This window comes from Clarias gariepinus, chromosome 26 (assembly GCF_024256425.1).
Source record: "Clarias gariepinus isolate MV-2021 ecotype Netherlands chromosome 26, CGAR_prim_01v2, whole genome shotgun sequence".
Lineage (NCBI taxonomy): Eukaryota > Metazoa > Chordata > Actinopteri > Siluriformes > Clariidae > Clarias > Clarias gariepinus.
The window spans coordinates 5,238,755-5,260,940 of NC_071125.1; the positions used below are offsets into that span (position 1 = coordinate 5,238,755).

The 22,186-nt window shown below is 38.9% G+C and overlaps 1 protein-coding gene across 2 annotated transcripts in view; it reads right to left on the reverse strand.

The window, feature by feature from the left end:
- The window catches only part of LOC128514328 (protein argonaute-3), a 38,304-nt gene that overhangs the window by 1,806 nt on the left and 14,312 nt on the right, over positions 1 to 22,186 (reverse strand). Inside the window, exons 2-18 of one of the 2 annotated variants that reach the window (XM_053488135.1) lie at positions 20,419 to 20,590; positions 20,026 to 20,146; positions 19,207 to 19,415; positions 13,767 to 13,903; positions 10,253 to 10,387; positions 9,759 to 9,846; positions 8,709 to 8,856; positions 8,475 to 8,594; positions 6,758 to 6,880; positions 5,841 to 5,974; positions 5,121 to 5,305; positions 3,190 to 3,349; positions 2,900 to 2,990; positions 2,610 to 2,804; positions 1,825 to 1,959; positions 505 to 606; positions 83 to 282 (exon numbers count right to left, since the gene is read on the reverse strand). In XM_053488135.1, the coding sequence (XP_053344110.1) occupies positions 83 to 282; positions 505 to 606; positions 1,825 to 1,959; positions 2,610 to 2,804; positions 2,900 to 2,990; positions 3,190 to 3,349; positions 5,121 to 5,305; positions 5,841 to 5,974; positions 6,758 to 6,880; positions 8,475 to 8,594; positions 8,709 to 8,856; positions 9,759 to 9,846; positions 10,253 to 10,387; positions 13,767 to 13,903; positions 19,207 to 19,415; positions 20,026 to 20,146; positions 20,419 to 20,590 (2,455 nt within the window). Of the gene's footprint in view, positions 1 to 82; positions 283 to 504; positions 607 to 1,824; positions 1,960 to 2,609; positions 2,805 to 2,899; positions 2,991 to 3,189; positions 3,350 to 5,120; positions 5,306 to 5,840; positions 5,975 to 6,736; positions 6,881 to 8,474; positions 8,595 to 8,708; positions 8,857 to 9,758; positions 9,847 to 10,252; positions 10,388 to 13,766; positions 13,904 to 19,206; positions 19,416 to 20,025; positions 20,147 to 20,418; positions 20,591 to 22,186 lie in introns of both variants that reach the window. The other variant, XM_053488134.1, reaches the window with a different exon arrangement.

Below are 22,186 nucleotides of genomic sequence, written 5' to 3' on the forward strand. Positions count from 1 at the left end.
AGAGAGAGAGAGAGACATTAAATCATGCACTGACTGTGTTTAACAAAACAAAAAAAGTTTTATATACATGAGAGACCCTGACCTGTCGTGCTCTTTATCCACCAGGTGGTACCGGGCACGGAAGGCCACCAGGTGGGCGTAGTAGGCAGGTGCGGGGATGGAGACGGAGCGTGTGCAGCGCACGTATGTGTGGCAGAGCTGGTAGGTAAGCAGCTGGAACTCGTCGGCTGTGAAGCAGTTGTCGTCCCACAGCACGTGATAGTGAGAGGGGCGACTTGTGCCCTGGTGGTGGGGGGGAAAAAAAAAAAAGGTTGTCAGGTAGTGCATGGTACTAAATCGGTACTAAAGTGCATCATGATGGGTTTTTATTTATTCAGTAAATCATTAGAAGTTGTTTTAAAATTCTACGCAAACTAGAAAAAAAAAAAAAGCAGTGTGTGAGGATGGAGCGCTGAAAATATGCGCAGATGCTATCACAGATCAGGAGCGCGTGTGTAACGTTACCTGTATTCCGGCATGGCTGCAGAGGTAAAAGTCGAACTCGTAAGGGTGTGTGATGTCCGTGTCGACGGTCGTACCGGCAGGAATGTTTCCGCTGCGGCCCACCTGCACACAACGTCCAGATTGACAGATGTTGATGATTGTTTTTCCCCCCTCACTTATAGTTCAAGTCAATTATACATCTTTTTCCCCAGATGTTTGTTAAACCAGAAAAAATAAAATTAAAAGTTAATTAGGCGTACAAAGGTTACCAGACGAAAATCTGTCATAACACATTTTTCATGCCAATTAGAGATTTATATAATTTTTACATAACGAACGGTCAGTGTAAAAAGGGCGAATCTCACCATTAGCGCTTAGTTTTCTTTTGCAGTAACCTGTTTGATTTCATCACCTGGCCAATTAAGCAATTAAATTATTATAAAAAAATAAAAGAAAAAGAAATTATATTTAAAAAAAAATCCTTTCAGAGACTTGTCTGCTTTATATTGCCTTTTAATAAACCTTTTGAGCACCCCTTTAAAAAGTCTGAATCTCTCAGTGGTGTGCAGCTGAAGTAAAATAATTGTAGGCTGTGAACCAACAGGCTCTTGTGTTAATAAGTGTAATTAAGCATTTGGCTGAGAAAGATTAGCAGGACGGTAGGGGGATAAGTGAACTACGGGACACTAAAGATGATTTTTATCCAATTACTTTGTAAATATCCATTCAATTAGTACTGGAAATGTAATTAAAACGTAACATGTCTGGTGTTGTTTTGTTATATAAAGTTTTTGGGGAAAAAATAAATTGTCTGGAGTCTAAAAAGTCCTGAGCTGAAGCCTTTCATCTTCACAGAGATAAATACTTAAGCAATTTTCATTCCTATAGCCCATGCTACTAAGCTAGCTTGGGAAAAAACCTAGGCCTCACTATCAATGACACTGTTTGGCAGGACATTCGTAACTACGCATTGTAATCGAACAAGACAAAAAATATTACTATTATATTATTATTATTATTATTATGGATGTAATTCCTGATGAATAATTACATTTTCAAATTGAATTAATTTTTTGCATGCACATTTTTTTCTACGAATACTTCTTCACAATCTGGGACCCTTATTTAAAGTTTATTAGACCTTTTGTTATCCTCCTCTTTATTACAGGGGTTTCCTAATCCAGTGTAGGAATACTATTTGTTTGTTCACTTATACATTTGCTGCTTATCCATGTATTAATTTATATTATTTCCTCTTATGTTCATGTATGTGCTGAACTACTCTTATAAACTATGGTACAAACCAAGGCCTGGTCTAGTGTCTAGTGTACATGATCTTACCCTCTCGTTGCGGTCGGCGCAGAACAGGCGGGTGTGGTGCCGTTTCTGCACCACGATGTAGGTGATGCCGGGCTGGTACTCTTTCTCTAGGCTGATGCAGGCCTCCCTGATAGCCAGCAGTTCATAATACAGCACCTGGAACATGAGCATTTACAAATTAAATTAAATATTATTGTATATATTAGACGTGCCTGCAGCACTATATCACATATAGATATAAAAAAAAAAATAAACCTTTTGAATTTTGGAATGGACTAAAATTTTTAAGTGTTCTGGATTGAGGGTGTAAGATCAAGTTTATTAAGCAGATTTCAACTACACACTCAAACACGTATTTAAAAAATGTACAGTGCCATCTGGTGAATTTTAAAAGAATTTTAAATTTTTTGGTTAAAATTAGCGTATTTTCTCTTCGCAATAAAACAAAGCCGATATGTTACCTTAAGCTCGACCAATTACATACTGTGAAAATTTGAAGCTGATTCGTAGCGTACCAAGAACACCAACTACTTTGCTGTTATTGGTATTAAATTAATGTAGTTGTGTTAGGTAGAATGTAAATAAGTTTTTTCTCTCTCATTGTTTTTGTGTTTAATTTAATTTCGGTTCAGGCACTGGTACCGTTTTAAAAGTATCGATTTAGCACCGGTTTCGTAAAAAACCCAGGGATCGTGTAGTGCACCACAAAACAGGAACTTGTTCATGGAAATGCTTGAAGGGTTCCGGAACCTTCCAGGAAATGTCTAGTGTAATTGTTTAGAAGACCCCGGTGACTGCTGACCGACCTGTCTGAACTGGCCCTCGGACACGCCGTCCCTGTAGAAGATGATCCGGGTTGGTTTGTATCGGGTCGACTTGTAGAACTGGATGAGCAGCTCGCGTACCATGGACGCCAAGTCCTGGATCACTTCCTGCCGCGGCCTCTGGACGCGCACGGTTGCACAGTACCGACTGGGGTGGGCGTCCATACTGCCTACAACCTACAGACAAAGAGAGAGAGAGAGAGATATGAATGATTTCAAAAGAAAGAAAGATAAAGTGATGTAACTAACAGATGGACGAGAGAATCACTAACCGCAGCAATGGACGGCTTTTTCCCGTCTCCAGCAGGAGGGTGTGTGACATCTGCGCCCAAGAAGATCACAGGCTGCTGGAACACTGATGGCCTGTGAAACACAACACACACCAAGATATTAATTAACGCAGCTACAGTAATGGAATCTTCTGGCATTTTTGGTTTTAAATAAAATTTTTAAAATTCCCCTCAATGAAAAAAACAAAATCCAAAAATGTCTATTTATTTAGTGTATCCTCTAAAGTCAATAATTTTTAATTAACATACACCCCTCTCTCTCACTCTCTCACCGTTGGTGTGGTACCAGGATGTTGTTGATGCCGCCGAGTTTGACGTTGATCTTGAGGCAGAGGTTGGAAAGCGTCTGCGGTGACGTCTTCACCACGTTCTTCACCTGCACGCACTGAGTGGCCATTCCAAGGAGAGTGTCTCCTACACGCTTCACCTCCGCTACACACCACACAAACAAGCATTTTTAATTTGTTTATTCATGTATATATACATAAATATATTTTCCGGTCAATCAGAGGAACGAGAAACTATTTTAATTTCAACTTTCGGTACTGATCAACTGAGTGTCAGATCACAACAACAATCAACAACATTGTTTCACTTGAAAAAAAAATCCTAAAGCTGGTACTAAAACAGGCAGGTTTCCTCCAGATTATTTTTAAGTCATCCTAAGAATGTAACCAAGCAACTTTTTAAACATTTTTTTTCTTTAATAAAATCTGTACTTCTGTGGAGAAGTGTGTTGTTTTAAACATTACCGATTAAACATATTTAAATACGCAGGGCTTAAAAAAAATAAATAATTCTAAACTACAGCTACAACTAACAACTATTTTGATTATCGATTAATCAGTGGATTACTGAAACGATTAATTGATTCATGGGATTACAAGCGCCGCCTTTACTCGATAGCCTTGATGTAGATATCAGCTTGAGGTTGCTTTGTACATGTGGTACCAAACAATCAAGATAATAAAGATGAACACTTAATTTCAAAAGAAATACGTCTTTCAATGAACTTTCCTGATAAAACAAAATCTAAAACCGAGGAAAAGCAAAAGTAGCAGCAATAAAATAGAATTATTAATAAAAGCTTAAAGATGGTGGATGGTAATTATGCGAGTTAAGTTAAGGCTAAGAAGAAAACTAAGATTATGTCCGTGGTGAGAAAAAAAGAAAGAAAAAAATAGGATTAACCCTTAATCTTATACAGAGTTTATACTCTATTTATACCAGTTATAAAAGTTTATACCACTTATACAGAAGCCCTACTGGTGTGTGTGTGTGTTTGTGTGTGTATAAGGAGGTTTTAGGAGGATTTTCTGATATGACGTGTAAAACCGAAGTTATCATTACTTTTAAAACGTGTAAATTGTACTGATCCAAGATTATGGGGATGACGTCGCAAAAATGTTGACGAAAAAAAAAATGCATATTATTATTATTATTATGTAAAACACCTAACCAAGCACCTTTGTAAATGGCACGTTTCAATGACAGTAAAAGATATTCTATCCTAATTATCGGTCACAGAAACAAAAACAACAGTTCTAAGAGCAAAATGCTAATGCTATTAGAAAAAAAAAAAAAAAAAAAAAAAAATATATATATATATATATATATATATATATATATATTTTTTTTTTTTTTTTTTTTAATACAATGCCAGCCAGTTGTGAGGGCTACCACTGCTAGTATATTTCAAACTTAGCATGGGGGGAAACATGAGAGAGAAAGAGAGGCAATAAGCAAACACGCATGCAGAGCTTAAAAGCCAGCCGTGTGTGAGAGAGAGAGAATTTTACTTCAAAAATGTTCATTGAGCAGAACTAAAAACGCCTCACAGCAACACACAGTCAGTAATTATCCACATCCTCCTCATGTGTTGAGTCCTTTCGCACTTACCACCCTCTCGTCCTTGGCCACGCCCTCACCAGCACAAGTCTCTCCCTCTCATTCTAGCTGCTGTTTCCACACTTGGTATATATATATTTTTTTTTAACCAACTACACGCGCCATCACATCACTTACTTCACTCCTGTGATCCCGACACCTTGATGATGTCAGAGCGTTCACAATCAATCGCGATGACGTCATGAACGAATCCACAACTAAACTTATTGCTGACTGATTTGATTATCGATTTTATTATTTGACCAAGTTATTCTAGCTGAGACGTGTGTGTGTGTTTTGTGATGTCGTTGTGTACCGTAGACTGGGGTTTTCCCGGGCAGGATGACGATGATGAGCTGCAGGCCGGAGTAGGTGTTCTTCAGGTGCCTGAACATGGGCTCCACGCTGTCGGCTCCCTGGGCGTACTTACAGAAACACGGCTGGCCCTGGATGGGCATCCCGGCGTCCTTGGAGATCTTACGCAGCTGATCGGTGAACCCCCTAAAAAGAGATTACAAGTGAGTAAAATCCAGAACGGATCGTATAAGTTCAAGAAACTCATCAAAGATCAAACAAACTAATAAGCCCTGGTCACATGACCAAAAACTAAATGCCAGGAAAGTGACTGTTGAGCATTGTACTGCTCATTGTACTGAAACTAGATATAATGTCACAGCTTTAAGAACTATGGAGAAAGTAGAAGACAATGTTGATAGTCTTTCAGAATCGCTAAGTCACTGATCATGGGAAGGAAGTGTTTGATGATGTTTTTGATAAACACTGGACTGAAAAGTCGGCTTTAAAGGACAGGGACGCTGAAAAGAGACAGATCTATAGATGTCGGTGATGCAACCTACACAACCAACTTCTTTTGACTGTGTAAAAGCTGCTTTGTGACAATGACTATTGTTAAAATCACTATATAAATAAAATTTAATTCAATTGACTTGAATTATAAAAATGGTGTGTTTTATCGGCCTCGTGGCGGCTCTACGGGGCGCGCTCGGGTTTAAGGACCGAGATGGAGAGAACGTACTTGAGGATCTCCTCTCGACACTGCCGCTGTGTGGCGAAGCACGCGATGGCCCACATCTTGATCTCTACACCTGTGTGAAACTGCTTTCCTCTCATGTCCCAAACGCCGTGACTGGGTGTGGCCACGGTCCGGTTCTGCAAGAAAGGCACCAAGGTTATTAACTCAGCTGCATGCTGATGCGTACACACGAACAAACAAACAAACACACATACACACAAACACACACACAAAGAAAGGACACAACTAAAGATAAATGGGCTCAGGTGCATGTACAGTATTTCTACACATTAACAAGATTAACATCACAAACATCCTTGTGTAGATTATATTTAAAAAAATTTAACATCCAAAACATCCTGTACATCAAAAGATGATCAACATGCATTAAATATTTTTTTTTAAATAATGCTACAGTTTCCATCTCTTTGAATTAATTAATCTCAGTGCAGTTAGTGCTAAATCACAGTCAGCTAATAAGCAGGTGTTAGATTGTGGCTTTTTTTTATGATGCATTCATTTATTCATATACTTATTAAATTTCTTCTTCTACTGTATTGAAGTGTCAACTGATACTTTCCTGTCATGCAAACATAATTAAGGTAAACAGCTGTAGAAATAACGATTCGTTTTTTTTTTGTGTCAACACACTCCAGAGGTGATTATTTCTACGGCTTCAACAATCTTTTCTAACAGAAGTAAGAATTCTTCTAGCACTGAAGCAAAAAACTATTTACGGCGGCTGGTTAGCGGTCGAGGACCCCAGCGCGGTGGTTATTTAAACAACACACACCAGTTCACACCAGCAGAGGTTAGAGACAAGGGGTTAGTTCCTCCAGTGGAGGGGCCAGACAGGCAGACGGACAAAGAGAGATGAGCGTGATTTAAAGGAAGGGTACCAGAAAGTTCTCTGAGCTCACCCTGCCCCCGTACTGCAGCATGGGCGCGGGCAACACGCGGCCCGTCACGTGGGCCATCTCGTCCCGGACCTTGAACTGGAACTCCTGCACGAACGGGTCGGCCTCGTAATTGGCACTGCGTACCTGCGGAGGTGGACAGAGAGATGGAGAGAGAGAGAGAGAGATGATGATGAGAATAAGATATGTCAGAGGGGAACATTTGAAGACCAAAAAAAGGAGAAGGAGAGTAAAGGAGTAGAAAGAACAGATAAAAAAAAAGAATAAAAAAAAGAAAAGGAGAACAGGAGAGAAGTAATGGGCAGGAGGAAAGAATGAGAAGAGAACAAAAATAGAGAAAAAGAATGTGAAAAGATGAAAATGATGAGAAAGACAAGAGAGGGAAAAACGCGACAGATGAAAAGAGAAAAGAAAAAGAAGGAAGTAAGAGAGAAGTGATGAGAAAGGACAGAAGAGGAGAAAAAGGAGAAGAACAGAGGAATGAATAAAAAAAAGAATAAGAAGAGAAAAGGATGAAAATTAGAAGAAAAAAGATGAAGGATAATATAGGGCAACAAGATGGAACAAGAGAGAGAAGAGAAGAAGGCAGGAAAAAGAGACGTACGAGAGAAGAGATGAGGTAAAAGATAGAAGCGGAGGAAAAAGCAGAATAAATGGACATGAGGAAAGAATGAGAAGAGAACGAAAATAAGAAGAAAAAGAAAAGGAAAAGAGAAAACAGTATAGATGACAAGACAAAATAAAAAAAGGAATATAGGGGAATGTGAGAGGAAAAGAAACAACGTAGAGAGAAGGGAAAAAAAGACATGAGAAAGAGAGGAGTTTGGGAGAAGAGATGAGAAGAAGGATGGAATAGAAGAACAAAAGAAATGGAGAGGAGAGGAGGATGAGAAGAGGAACACAAGGATAGAAGAGAAGAACAGAAGGAGAACGGGAAGGGGGAAGAAGAAGAGAAGCCCATTGAAAACACATTCATTACACTGAATTCAGCAATCTACGTTTATTCAGGGAATTTGTGCGCTCAGGTCACGAGAAACACTTAAAAAGCTGTCTTCTGAAATAAAAAAATATGAATAAAAGAAAAACATTCCAGCCGCTCGCAGAACATCTCGATTGAAAACAAACAAGAGAGATTTCTATTTTTGGAATCACGGACACGAACTGGGGACATTTTGTACATCAGCAACATCAAACGCATTACGCCCACGGGCTCATCTCGTGCCGGAACCAAACAAATCTGCACACACTAACTCGTGGGCATTTTTAAAGGGGAGAGACAAAGGGCATGCGTTATCCTCGTTTTAGTCTGATAAAGATGATGAGCTGGGACACTTTTGGTGCTTAAGGCTCGGTTACAAATGAGGAAAGGCTTATAGCAGAGCAGGCCGAGTGTTGGACGAGTCACATGACCAGATCTTCGTCTGATTAAACTGTGTAGAAATGAATTAATCAGTAAATCAGGAGAACGTTAATTCTGAAAAATCAATCAATCTATGTACTTATTTAGATGAATCACTGTGCTTTCATTACTTATACTTGCCTAAAGTTTAATTTTACAATTAATAAATTATAATTATTATTATAATTATTATTATAATTATTATTATTATTATTATTAACCAAACCACATTTTGCACAAACTGGTGAAAAGAAAAAAAATCCTATGTTCTAGCTGGATGCCCAAGTGTAAAACTGTCTCCGAACAGCAGAGGGAGCTCACCAGCCTGCTGATCTCCTCCTGTCGGTCCGGTGCTGAGCGTGCTGTGGCCTTGATCATAGTGGACGTCTGATTATCGGTCAGTTTCTTGATGCATCGCTGTCCTGCTACGATGTTACATACCTGAAAAGAAAAGAAACAAATAAATAAAAACAATTAAGTGAGTGCTTCATTAATTTCTCTCTCAATGTAACCATCTAGCATCAACGTTTAGCATTTTAAAAGAAAGTGCATCACCTCCAGGGGCAGGTAGGTGTGTTTCTGCTCCTGGCCGACCTGCAGGCATGGCAGGTGAGGGTACTTCAGTTGCAGGTTGTACTTTTCTCTAAAATACTGAGCAACGGTCCGTTCCACCGTTTGTCCGTTTTCCAACTGCAAAGGAAACCTGGAACGCCGGACAGAGTGCAGGAGAGGTTACTGTGATGCCCATAAACCACTGGTTTTATATATCAGGGACAGGAATGTAAAGCGTTCGAGTCAAACTGGGACATTTGATCGTGCATGATAACTGAACATAGTTTTTGAGAGTTAAAAACTGCCTTTATTTCTCCATATAATACCCTGTTACACTAATGTGTTGATCACAGTGTGTGTTAATTGGTTGAAAAGTTCAATATAACCCGGGATATGGAGTCCAGTTCAGGTACAAAACTGTAGGTCTGTCTTCATGTTAAACGAGTGCTTGGATACCATCAAGGTAGAAACCTCTCTCAGTGATCAGACTGCCTGCTTCACACCTGAAATGCTGGCCTCCCAGGCACTCCTTTAATTACCCAGTTATGTGAACAAGCGAGGTCAGAATTGTGTGCGGCAATAACTTCAAGCCGAGTTCCTGTAATGTGCGAGTGGTGTTGGGAAACGATGGCGTGTGTACGGTTCCCACAGACAGATGCGTCTCTTCCGCAAGTTGGATACAAGTTACCTGACTACAGTGGGCTCAGAGCTTAATCACAAGTCCCAGATTGACTTAAACACTGTGTTATAAGGACAACAATTATAATAAAAGCCTATTAATGAACAATGGAACTGCTTAGTCAAATTATTAAGATATAATTAGACCATTAGTCTATTACGCCTTATTTCTATAAGAAAAAAAGAAATCTAAATAAGGTATATGTTGCAATCACATACAAATATGACTAAATATGTTCCTGATGAATCTCTGTATTATGGTTTTTTTTTTTTTTTTTTTTAAATACAGTGACTAAAAGTCATGTGGAGTCTCTTCCCCGTCCTGTCCCATCCCGTCTCGGGCCCCTGCTCTGTACCACAATGAGGCTGACTCACGTCTGATGGCTGGCAGGTCGACGGGTCACGTTACACACTCTGTACTTCCTCCGCATGGTTCCACAGTGCGTCACCTCCACCTTAAGACCTAAACACAACAAACATGAGGTTAGAAACGGAAGCAGATATATATATATATATTTATTATTATTATTATTTTTTTTTTTAATGCACCGCCATTTAAAGATTGAAACCACTTGTAGAACAGACGACTCATCAGATTGTTTTTGTAAAAACGACCAGTTTCATGCTCGCTGCACCAGATTATCCATATTAATGTGAGGGTTTGGGTTGTGAGTCACCTCCGAATAAAACGCTGTATCAAAAAGATCAGCTCTGAGAAAGAGATGACGCATCGTTTGGTATGAGGCTGACATGAAGTGGGGAAAAAAACGAAGAAGCAGCTAGACTCATAATTCCCTATTTTTTGCACGACAGTTTCTAGTTTAAAAAAGGACCCTACCAAAAATAAATAAATAAAATAAAAGCCTTACCTTTGATTTCTTTGGTGAACTTGACTCTGTGAGAATCGGTGAGGGGGCGGGGCTGCTCGTCGATGTTGTGGATGTCCAGGACCTCACACATGAACTGGATGACTGGCTGTGCTTTGTAAAAGGCCGTGGCTGACACTAGGGGCAAAACAGAAAGAAAAGTTAACCAAAAATAAACCCTTGGTTCAAGGAACGACTCAAATAAAAAAAATTTAAAAATTAATTAATTCTAATCACACAATCAACCCCAGACACGCTCGCTTTCAGTTAACACAAGCAGACAAATAATGTGAAGGGAAAAAGTCTGGGTCGCTCACTGCTTCTAGAGTTGGAGATTCATTTACATATTTTCTGATTCTTTTTTATTTTAGCAATTCATGCATCGCCATACTGACTTCAAAATTTTTATAATCTTTTTAATTTATAAATGTTTGCAGTACCTCTATAATCGTACAGGTGGGGCTCTTAAAACCATTTAGGTTTGTTTTAGAATTTTAGCAAAATCCATCTCTATACAGTACATATAACAAAAACTGTAAAGTTGGCGTGCCTGTACATTTACAGAAAACATAATTTGGGGGGAACGCAAGATGAGTAAAAGCACACATCAAGATGATTTTTTGGAATTTTTTGACTGTGCACACATGTAAAAACTAATAAAAATTATTTTACTGGTGTATTTGGCCAAGCTTGAGGTAACATATAGGCTTTGTTTCATTGCAATCTGCCCATAAGAATAGAAGATAAGCTAATTTAAAATTTAAATGGAAAACGCCTTTATATATAAAAAAAAAACAGATGGCGCTGTTCATTGTTTAATAAGCGCAATTGAAATCAAATTAATAAACTTCACCTTCATTCTGCGCACTTCACAGCAACACATACAAATTTTACTTCATCTCGAAATTCAACAAATGGTAATGTACATGTCGTTGGCACATGTATTCTAAAATAAGAATTGATAAATAATATTGAATCTATTGAGTCTGATATTGATTATATAATACTGTTATATTTATAAAATCGTGATACTAGCAGCAAGCATCACATCACAATACAAATGAAATCGTGAGGATATTGTATCAGGGCGTCCCTGGTGATTCCCGTCCCGCATTGAACCAGGGAAAAATCCCAGTCAGTAATCTTCTTAGAAAAGTGATAACCACAATCCACTAATTATTATTATTATTATTACTACTTATTAACTTACAATATTAATTAAAAAAGCTCTTTATAGCTATAGGACTGTTTGTCTGGTCACTGAGATCGAATGTGTTTAATGCAAACATCCTGTCACATGAAAACAAGCAGACTGATACAGTAAAATGTTAAAATATGTCACACAACAAAAATTTAAAAATCCATGGTAATAGAAGGGGGGGCTTAAGGGTGCATCGTCAGTCAATCATTACAGTCTCATACTTCCAATGACGAATTTTTTTTAAAATTTAAAAGTATTCTCACATTAAAACCACAGACCTTCTGTGTCAACTGTGTTATACAACCAAACTCATTATTTTACCTCTACATAATGCACATGTTCATCCATAAGGATTAGTGCAAAATCTAAAAACACACAAGTGTTGCCCTTAAAATAAGCTTATATAGTCTAAAGTGTAGACACACTCCTGTGAGTCACAGAATTATTTTAAAGACCGGGTAAGAAGACAAAGGCGTAACACTTTCTCCATTTGTTAACAGTGTATGTGGAACAAGTTTGTCAAGATACATTTCCCGTGTGCGCGCGCGCGCGTGCATGTGTGCGAGTGGTAAATATCTGGTTTATCAGATAGAACGAATAATAATCCCTCAGCACTCAGTTTTTTTTCTTTCCTAACAACTTCAACTACCTCATAATCTTTAATTTTTTTCCTTTTAAAAGGAAAAATATATCATTTAATGAATCATAAATCAGTGGATAAAAACTGGAAAAGAAAATGAGCCTCGCTGACCGTCCCCCCCTTTGACAGAGCAAGGACACAATCAGCCGCTCTGTACTTTAAAGCTCTTCATCTTACACACTTGGCCAGTCAGTAGTGTGAAGAATCGGATGACGGCGGCAAGTTTAAATCAATCTTTGTAACACACTTCCACCCGGCAGCGGCGTGAACTCTGGGCTGTGCCCCAATAGGCCGGCTTTCGCGCCTTTTCCGCGACTATTTTCGCTCCATTATGAGAGGCACAATGAGAGTGTAAGAAGAGAGGTGCTTTCAGACAGGCGGGCTTTTCCCAAAGAGACGGCGGCGGGGTTGGGGTGAGGGGGAAGCCGGACCAGGAGGAGCGGGTGTAGTCAACCGAAAAGTGTCTCTAAGTGTGAAAGAGTGCAGTGTGTGTGTGTTTGTGGCAGGCGGTGTTGAGGGGGACATTACAGACAAAGAAAGGGTCCGAGCACGAAGACAGAGAAAGCGAGGCTGAAAACTTTTTAACACGTGCACGACCCTACTTGAAGAAGTTACGGAAAACTTTGATGCGGCCAACCTGGATTTAAAATTCTTACTGAAAAAAAATTAATAACTTCAAGTATAAAATAACAGTAAAACAATATTAAACGAAACCTTAACAACAAAAACCAAACAGATAGTCATAAAAAGATTTAAGGCTTAAGACGCGATTTGAATATGATTGGAGTTTATATTACGGATGTTTTCTTTGAGGCTTTAGAGCTCACGCTGGTCAAGCGGGCAGGTGGTGTACAGACAAGCGAAGAGTGTGAGAGAGGGTTCAACACTCTAAAATTTGGGATTTTAGTCATTCTTTAGGATTGCTCCTATGCAAGTCAAAAATAATAAATTTTCGTGTCTGCGAAATGCCTAAATGATTCGATTTGTGACAGAGTACGCCGTATCGTTGTCCCCCCCACCAAGACCACCTCTTCGATTGGTTCCTGAGCGTGGAACAATTGCGTTCACTCACTGATCAAAATGAACCAGACTTTCTCGAAAAGGGAAAAAAAGAAATAAAATAATGTGAAAACACCCAGTGTTTACCTTTAAAGCAATTTACAAACAAAACTCAATTACAGTGAATTTAATGTGATCAGCGGCATCTTATTCAACATGAAGCATCTTTTGTCACAATAATACACTAATCGTGCAGGAAGTGGGAAGTCGGAGCTTGTGTTATTTTCGATCTCTATACAGTAGAATTACGAACTGTAAAAAAAAATAAAATAAAATGACGCCTCCATATTCCTCTTTTGTTATCAAAAATCTATCAAGGCAACGGTGATGATTCAGGCAAACCTCCTCAGTGATCAATGTTATCGAAGTAATAAAAATCTATTTGTACGTTTATTGATTAAAGAAACAAGTTTCTAAAGTTCATTAAGTGTGACACTGAGAGCAAGTTTTCTTAATTTCCCCCCCCCCAATCTGAAGTTGGAAAGCCTGAAAGTTTTTATGTCCAACGTACTGTAAGAGACAGACCTTCAGGCTTTCTAGACACGGCAGTGCTGCAGCAACAGGTTGAGTATTAGAAACATCTTTAAGTTACATCTTTAAAAAAAAAAAAAACTCACCATCTATGTTAAGCATCATCTTCCACATGGCGGGTCGAACGGACTGATGAAAACCGAACCAGACCTCTCTTCCTCCTCCCAGAGGATGGTCATAGCCCTCAGGAGCGGAGAAGAACGAGCGGCCCACCGGAGTGTATCTGCAGAAAAAGACCAGATGCAGAAAATTAGACGATCCCAAATTTTTATTTTTATTTTTTTATGGACACAAATAGCTATTAACTTTATAATTAATATACTGTAGACTGTCTGGCCAAAAAAAAAATAAATAGAGTCAAATTATTGGGCTCATCTTGACAAACTTCTTTAACGAACAGTTAACAAAACTGTTAACTTAAGACATTATTAAAACCTGAGACGATGGTGCTGAACCATCAAACTTTGTGGAAGAAATGTGGTCAGGAAAAGAAAGGGAGAAGAAAAAATAAATAAAATCATGAACAGAGATCACTTGGGGCAGTGGTGGTGTCTCAAACGGTTAGGTTTATGGGTTACTGATCTAAAGGTTGGTGGTTCAAGCCCCAGCACTGCCAAGTTGCCACTATTTTAAGCAAGGCCCTTAACCTTATGCCGTATCCTGGAGCTGACCCTGCGCTCTGACCCCAGCTTCCTAACTGGGATAAAGTATGCAAAAAAATCCCTTTTAAAACACTTGAAGTTGCATGGTAACAAAAACAAAAAAACAAAACAAAAAAAAAACCAGTAAAAACCAAAGCTGTGTAAAGTAAGAGCATCTCCACACAATGTGATGAGAACTCACAGGTCTGGGTCTAAACAGCTGTGTGTGTCCATAAGAAGACGACTTGTTAGTGAGACTCTTGAATTTGAATTGAGGCTTGAATTTGCTAGGCAGCATAAATATTGGACTTTAGAGCAATTAAAAATAAAAAAAAAAAGGTCATGTGACCTGATGAGTCCAGACCAGTGTTGGGGGACGTTACTTTTTAAAGTAACTAAATACGTTACAAAATTACTGTCTTTAAAAAGTAATCAGTTACATTACAGTCTTACTTTCTGATAAAAGTAAGTAGTTCAAGTACTTTTCCACTGCAAAAAATTAAAACTCCTTTGTGATTCCTTCTCCATGTTGTTTGGCCCATAATCTGTTAACTACTAATACCCCTATCTCACCTACGCGGTTTCGCGCAGTGGCCGTATGGACGGTTCATCATGATTCACCACAAGTTTTGGCGCCGTGATTAGGTTTCCATCTTATAGTAGTCAAACCACATACAGGTGAGATAGGGGTATAACAGCAGGAATAACAGAGGGGCAATGTTGTTTATCAAGTGCTTTAAAAAAGATATAATATGGTATATATTCTTATTTAGCCATTTGGCAGACACCCTTATCCAGAGCGACTTACATTTGTATTTCATTATACAACTGAGCAGTTGAGGGTTGAGGGCCTCGCTTAAGGACCCAACAGGGACAACACGGCATTCATGGGATTTAAACCTGGGACCTTCTGAACCGTAGTCCAATGTTCTTAACCACTGAGCTACCCCTGGCCTCATAAATCATTTCAGAAATATTTTAAACCTTACATTATACTATTGGTGAAATTGTACCGCAAGCTATATTAAAAACTTTTCTGAACTGCACGTCTGCCCCAGACGGACTGTATACCCGACCTCCCGTGTGTGATCATGTCTTCCGTTCTCTCTAGAACGTCTCCGATTACCTCAGAAGCTTCTGCTGAACTGGGGGTCAAGCAGAGTTCCACGCGTTCCCCGTCCCCAGACACTACACAGTCCGGGTGATCCTCTCTATTTATTTAATTTTTTAAAATGGTCTCTGTTTAAACCTTTATGGAGATCTTAATCTAAATAACCCACGACAAAAAGCCCGTCAAGATCAAAATTTAACCCGCAGATCAATCACTCTGTGCAGTAATCCCTTTACGATCATGTTTCTTTATTTTTTTTTGCCTTTTTGTTCATTCTCTCCTCTCTTCTCCTGTCCTCGGTCTCATCTTCTTGCCACCTGTCAGGCAAATCAAACGGTACAACTGCTTCTTTACCCGCTACTGAAAGAATTCACTAATTATATATATTTATTTATTTATTATTATTTTTTTTTTTTTTTTAATACAGTCAGGAAGATTTTTAATCTGCACATCACGCATTTGGTTGTTAACTGCAAAAATGCTCATTAGTCTCCTGCTTCTCCTGCTCTTTCCTTTTTTTCTATTCGATCTTTAAGCTTTTTCATTTCAATCACTTCTACTTTAACCATTAAAACTACTGTTGACGGACCCTTCATTTTCCAGTCTCAGGAAATTGGTTTAACATTGGTGTAAAATCTCAGAAGGTCACCAAGTAACATGTATTCAAACAAAAGTGCTACAAACTAACCATGCTACTCAATTACAATATTCATTGGCCTTGATGGACTGAAGCTTTTTTTCCTCTGACTACTGACTATACCGCAAAAAAGTATGACGCTGGAGAATCAGAAGATTGTTTTAGAAAAATATATTTTAATTAAATGAGGGGGAAAAAAAGTTAATAAAAAACCTCCTTGCTTCGTTTACCTGGAGAAAACGCACCAAGCAAATGGAGAATATGCAAACACGCACACACGCACAGATCCTGAGGGCGGGACTTGGACCTCCAACCCCGGAGATGCGAGGCCACTACGCCACCAGCAAGTTGTTAATGTTTACTCAGAGTTTTCAAAGAAATCGCTAGAATCGAGATGGCGCAATCCAACAGACAGAAAGGGGCAGGAAAAAAAAAAAAAAGAGGATCATAATGAGCCAATAAATATTGACACTGACTTGGACACCTGCCCCTTTCTGAGAACTGGCCCAGACAAAACACAAATGCTGTTTATAGCTTTTGAAAAAAAGCCGAGCTGCCAAACACAGACCTACTTGCTGGCTCACTCGTATCCGTTCACTTCCCCTGTGTTTTGCAATCGGTGTTGTTTTTATTTACCTAGCGCGCACAGTGCTCAAGCGCTTATGCACCACCGTCAGAAAAGAAGACCTGCTGGACTTAAAACCTGCGGTCGCTTCTCTTTGCTCCAAATGAAACTGGTGAGCCAAGACAAGTTTCCAGTATTTTATTTATTTTCCCAAAATGCTTCCTTAGTTTCTTTAGTTTTCACTAATAAGTTCGTGAAGCTAAAAACCACCAATAAGGCAATTCCAGTTTCAAACAATTTTTAAACCAGGATTAAAGGTTTATCTAGGGTTGAGGCTCAATTAGAGAAGAAGAAATTCTGCCTTAAGAATGGATGCTGTTCATATACATTAAGGAAACATGTCCTAGTTATTAAAATTATTATTTTAGTGAATTGACTTTTTTGTCATTGTAGAATTTTGTTTGGTAGCCCTCAGAGACCAGCAACAATGAGAAAAAAAAGTAAGAATAAAAAAAAAAAAAATAAATAAAGATAATTGCCCTAAAATATAATAAATATCACAATATTTACAAGGGAATGGATGTGAAGTGGGACTTGGATCTAGGTGCGGACAGAAGAGTGCAAACATGATCATCGGAAATATTGTTATAATAAGTTATACTAATCTATACATACAGTATAATTAAATTGTAAATGTGGACGTGTCTGTACATTGAAGATATTTGTGACGCAAGACGAGTAATGGTACAAATCAAGATGATTTTTGGAATTTCTGTCGGTTTGTTTGGGCACACATCACTAAAGTAAAAACTTATGAAACAAAAAATTCCTTCATCGCAAGTCGGTCCACGACACTGGTCTAGTCGCGAGAACCCGTGACGTCACGAGCGGTGGGCGGTATTATAGGGAGCGGTAAAAAAAATGAATAAAAAAATGGCGGAGACCCAAAGTCTGTTTATGTGGAGCGTGGACGAAACAAAAATGCTTTTTTTTTTTTTTTAAGGTTCTTCCATGCTAACGAATAATAATAATAATAATAATACCAGTGCTGGTGTAAAGTGGTGCATAAGCAGCAGCATGAGGACAAGGAGAAAATCATGGTCATAGTAAGCATAAACCAAGGCGGCTCTTAAAATAAAGGTTAGATTAAAAAAAAAAAGCGCTTTGATTTCATTCTTACGTTACGAGTTAAAAATAGCAAAACTGAATTTCTGTGACGGTTTCTCAGCTGCTCCTGATAACGCTGCTGGCTTCAAGGCTGCTCTTATCAATCTCACTGAAGACGGGAACTCTGCAGGTGTACAAACGTTTAGCCGCTGTTGGGTTCTGGTATTTGCCAGCAGGAGAAAAAAAGGCGATAGTGGCAGAGGAAATGCTCTTTTCTTTAGCTGAAGAGAGATGAAAGCTCCGGGTGGAGGTTAACGTGTCGAGACAGCACACGAAGGGGAAGTCTACAGAAATTAGCTCAAAAGTTTGGGATCACTTGCAAATTTCGTTGTTTTTGTTTAGTGATTCATTTTCCACATTCTACAACAAATACTGGAGATTTCAAAACTATTCAAAACTATGAAATGAATAACACACATGGAATTAGGTAATTATGCAACAGTAACAACAACAACAACAATTCAGTCGTTATTTTAAGACACTGAGGTCAGCCTTTCTGGAGCAGTACTTGCAAGAACAGTATTGTGTCAAGTGTGTTTGCAAAACCCATCAAGCATCATGATGAAACTGTCTCTCATGAAGACCAAAAACTACTAAATGAACTCCTCTGCAGCAGAAGTGTTACCAGCCTCAGAAATTATCAATTAACAAACAGCTCCTCAGATTAGAGCCATTACAAAGGCAATAATAGTAATATATATTTTTTGGGGGGGTTGGAACAGATTATCTGCATTTACATTTAATTCTTGGATAATTTCTTGAAAAAAATTAATATCGCTTATAAGTATTTTTACCTTAAGAACTAACTAAATGCATATGACGGGGTTCTGCTATTATTATTATATATTATATATATATATATATATATATATATATATATATATATATATTATCTTTACAAATATTTTTTTGGACTGTAGAAAAGACCGTTTTTGCGCAGTGCCAGCTGGTTTAAATAAACAAACTGACTACAGATGTCGATTTGACACTGTCTTTTGTCTTTTGACGTCCTGCCTGAATGAAGCTTTGAGGAACACAGGAATTCTCTAGGTGTGAACCCAACTTGTATTACTGCCTAGACAAGAAGTTCTGGCACTGCGACAGGCGAGGTGAGCCGATACGATACATGCCAGCTCGTCTAATTAAAAAACACAAAGTCTAAAAAGATGCATCTCTGTAGTCATGCGACCGACCAACGGAGCGTACAAGCTTGTCTACGCTCTGTATGAATGTTAAAGAGACTCTGTGGACGTATGTGGGATGGTCACCCTGATGCTTTGCATTCTCTTTGTGAACAATAAGAGATGGCAGGTGTAACAGGGAAAGCCTGCTAAACAAAGCTTCGTTATGCGAGTCTAAAAAGAGAGAAAGAGATAGAGAAGCATGCTTGTGTGTGTTGGCGTACTTCATCGAAGGCAGATGTCTGAGCACGACGTCCACGGCGTGCACTGGGTTGGTGCTGATGGGTTTGTCCAGCTCCAGGGGTTCAGGCATGCTGCGTCCGGTCAGCACCTCATGCAGCAGGTGCCAGCTGACCAGAGACACGAACTTGATGGTGACTTTAAAGGGCCGGTCTTTTCCCCCTTCTCCCGGCAGGGTGACGTCCAGGTCCACCTGTAACGGGACACGGTTAAGTTGAACACTTAGTGGGAGCACAGAGGTGACAAGTATGCAGTGTAAAGGTGCAATATTACCCAAGAACAGTTTCTACAGTTTGACTGTTAATTTAAATATACTAGAGTTTCTTCTTGTATTACCTTATTTACATGTTTACTTAAAAAAAAAAAAAATATATATATATATATATATATATATGTATGTTTTTTTAAAGGTATTTTTTTTTTTTTTTTTTTTTTTAAAGGTTTAAACAAAATTTGGGAAAAAATGTCATATAATGTGAATATTTATAAAATCGTGACATTTACAGAATCGCAATTTAAAGCAAACAGAAACTTCGGTATCATGATAATATCATATTGGGAGGCGACTGTTGATTCCTGTCCTTACCAAACAATACAATTATCTAGACAGGTACATTTTTTCCGACTTTTAACGCGGGGTATCTTGTGACACAGCTTGGAAGTCTCTTTAAATGTGGTAAATTTGAGATTTCTACAAAATTCCTGCTCTGCGCTAGAATCCGTCAATGCACTACTATTTACTAATTATGTGAGAGATAAAACGCTAGAGAACGAAAAAGACGAGGGGCTGACTCTAATCTTACCCCTGCTTGGGCAACAGGAAGTGGGTTTGCTGTGTAGAGGCTTCTTTTTCCATCGTAAACTGGCCGACGATCCCCGAAAATGGTCACCTTAAAGTGCTGCACCATAGAGTCCACCACCTCTCTGAAGACAGACAGACAGAGAGAGAAAGAGATGCATAAACTACAGCTGAAAAGGACGTAGATCCAACGCAGTATAGTCATTAAATGCATGCACACACATCTTTTCTTGGTTTGAACTCCGACCTGATGGTGTTTCCGATCAAACAGAGTACCAGAAGAAAAAAAAAAAAGAAAAGAAAAAAAGTGACTAAGATTATAACATCAACTTTTGCTGGTCTAAAGTACAAAAACCTGAGCTCTAGTACGTTTCAAACAAACACAAACACACTGCACCTGTTGACTCTGCGTGGGCACTTCTCAGGTTTAATGTCCACCTCGTAGAGGTAGACGTCCATCTTGGGGATCTCCACCTGGAAGCAGTTGGCCAACAGCTTGATGGGCTTCCCCATAGTGCCATAGCCAGGCCTCCGGGGCATGGAGAACAGGGACTGAGCCCCAACGACAGCTGCAGAGACACACAAACACAGACAGGTGAGATAAGGGTTTTTTATATTATTATTATTTTTTATTATTATTTTTATTAAGTGAGAAAGAGGGTGAACACCAGCCAGGAAGACTGTCTTGTGAACAGTCCACAAAAAAAAAAAAAAAAAAACACTTGTGACAGGCTTCAGTTGGCTAAGGAGAATTCAGGCAGGTGTAAAAAAATCAAAGAACAAAGGTCATGTGATCCGACGAGTCCTGACACTATTCCAGAGCGATTAGTCCATCACTATGCATCAGGGTAAGAAAGGAAGTGTATGAAGTATAGTGTCCACTGTAGAATTCTCTGTGTGGCAGTGTTATGTTCAGGGGTTGTTTCAGTTGCTCAGGCCTCAGCTTAGCAATGTAATGTGGCAATAAAATAAAGTCGCTTTTGAATGTTAATGACCTGAATGACCAGATTATCACATTTATGGAGTTTCTTTTCCCTGATATTTCAGGACTCAAATTGAGACAGAGTGGTTCTGGGATCATGTGTGATCGTTTTCACATCACCAAACTGCGTGCCGTTATCAATGCTAAAGGTGAAAAAAAAATAATAATAATTAACTCTTACCACGCTGAAAGTGATTATTTCCCCAATAACAGCATGTCTTGTTTTACAGCAATCTATTGAAACGACTGCACTTTTAAATCCTGTATAGGTAGTCCCCTACTTACAAACGTGCTCCCAGGAACGAAATTTGTTTGTAAGTCAGATTTGTTCGCAAGTCCGACAAAGTAAGTCTTGCATGCCTTTGACACAAATTTACAATGTAAAAAGCATGTAAACCAATCCACTTGAAAATCCCTGTCCCCTTTCCACAAAAAAAACATAACCTTGGCTAAGGAAATAAATCTCACACATGTAAAATGTAACAGTGTTGTCTCTGCACGTTTAAATCGCGAATGCCATTTTGTCAGCTGTTTTCCACTGTATTGAACTGTGAACTCTATGAGACTGTTCACAGCTCTGAGACAAAATGGCATCCATTTTTTATCCATTTTCCCTCCCCCTGACGTCTCTGTGTTTCCTTTAAACGAGGTCAGCTGACCTTGCTGCGTCACAGGGCTTCCCCTCGCGACTTAAAACCAAAACACCAAACTTGCGTGTTTATGCTTTACATTGAACAGTCAAGGGTGGACTCATTCTGTCGGACTCGCAAACGAATCAGTTCTCCTGGAACGAAACTCATTCTTAAGTCGGAGACTTACTGTACAGGCATGCAACATTTAGGTAAAAAAAAATTTAATAAAAAAAAATAACCATGAAGGCAATTTTCATAATTACGAAAATATTACAGTAATAATGAAATGAACCCGAGTTTAGTACAGTAGGTGTATATATACACCTGTATATTACCTATACGTTATACGTAATAACGTTCAAATCTCCCGAACGATTTCCTATCCCAGCTTCTTGTTCATGTTTCTGATATTTTGTACAAGTAACACTTTGGTGCAGCAGTTACTCGAAATTCATTTCTGAGAAGTGATATGACTTTTGGGGGGGGGCGTACTCGAGCAGACCACGCCAGCTCCCCGACAGCTGCTAATGGTTTCCTGACGCTAAATTACC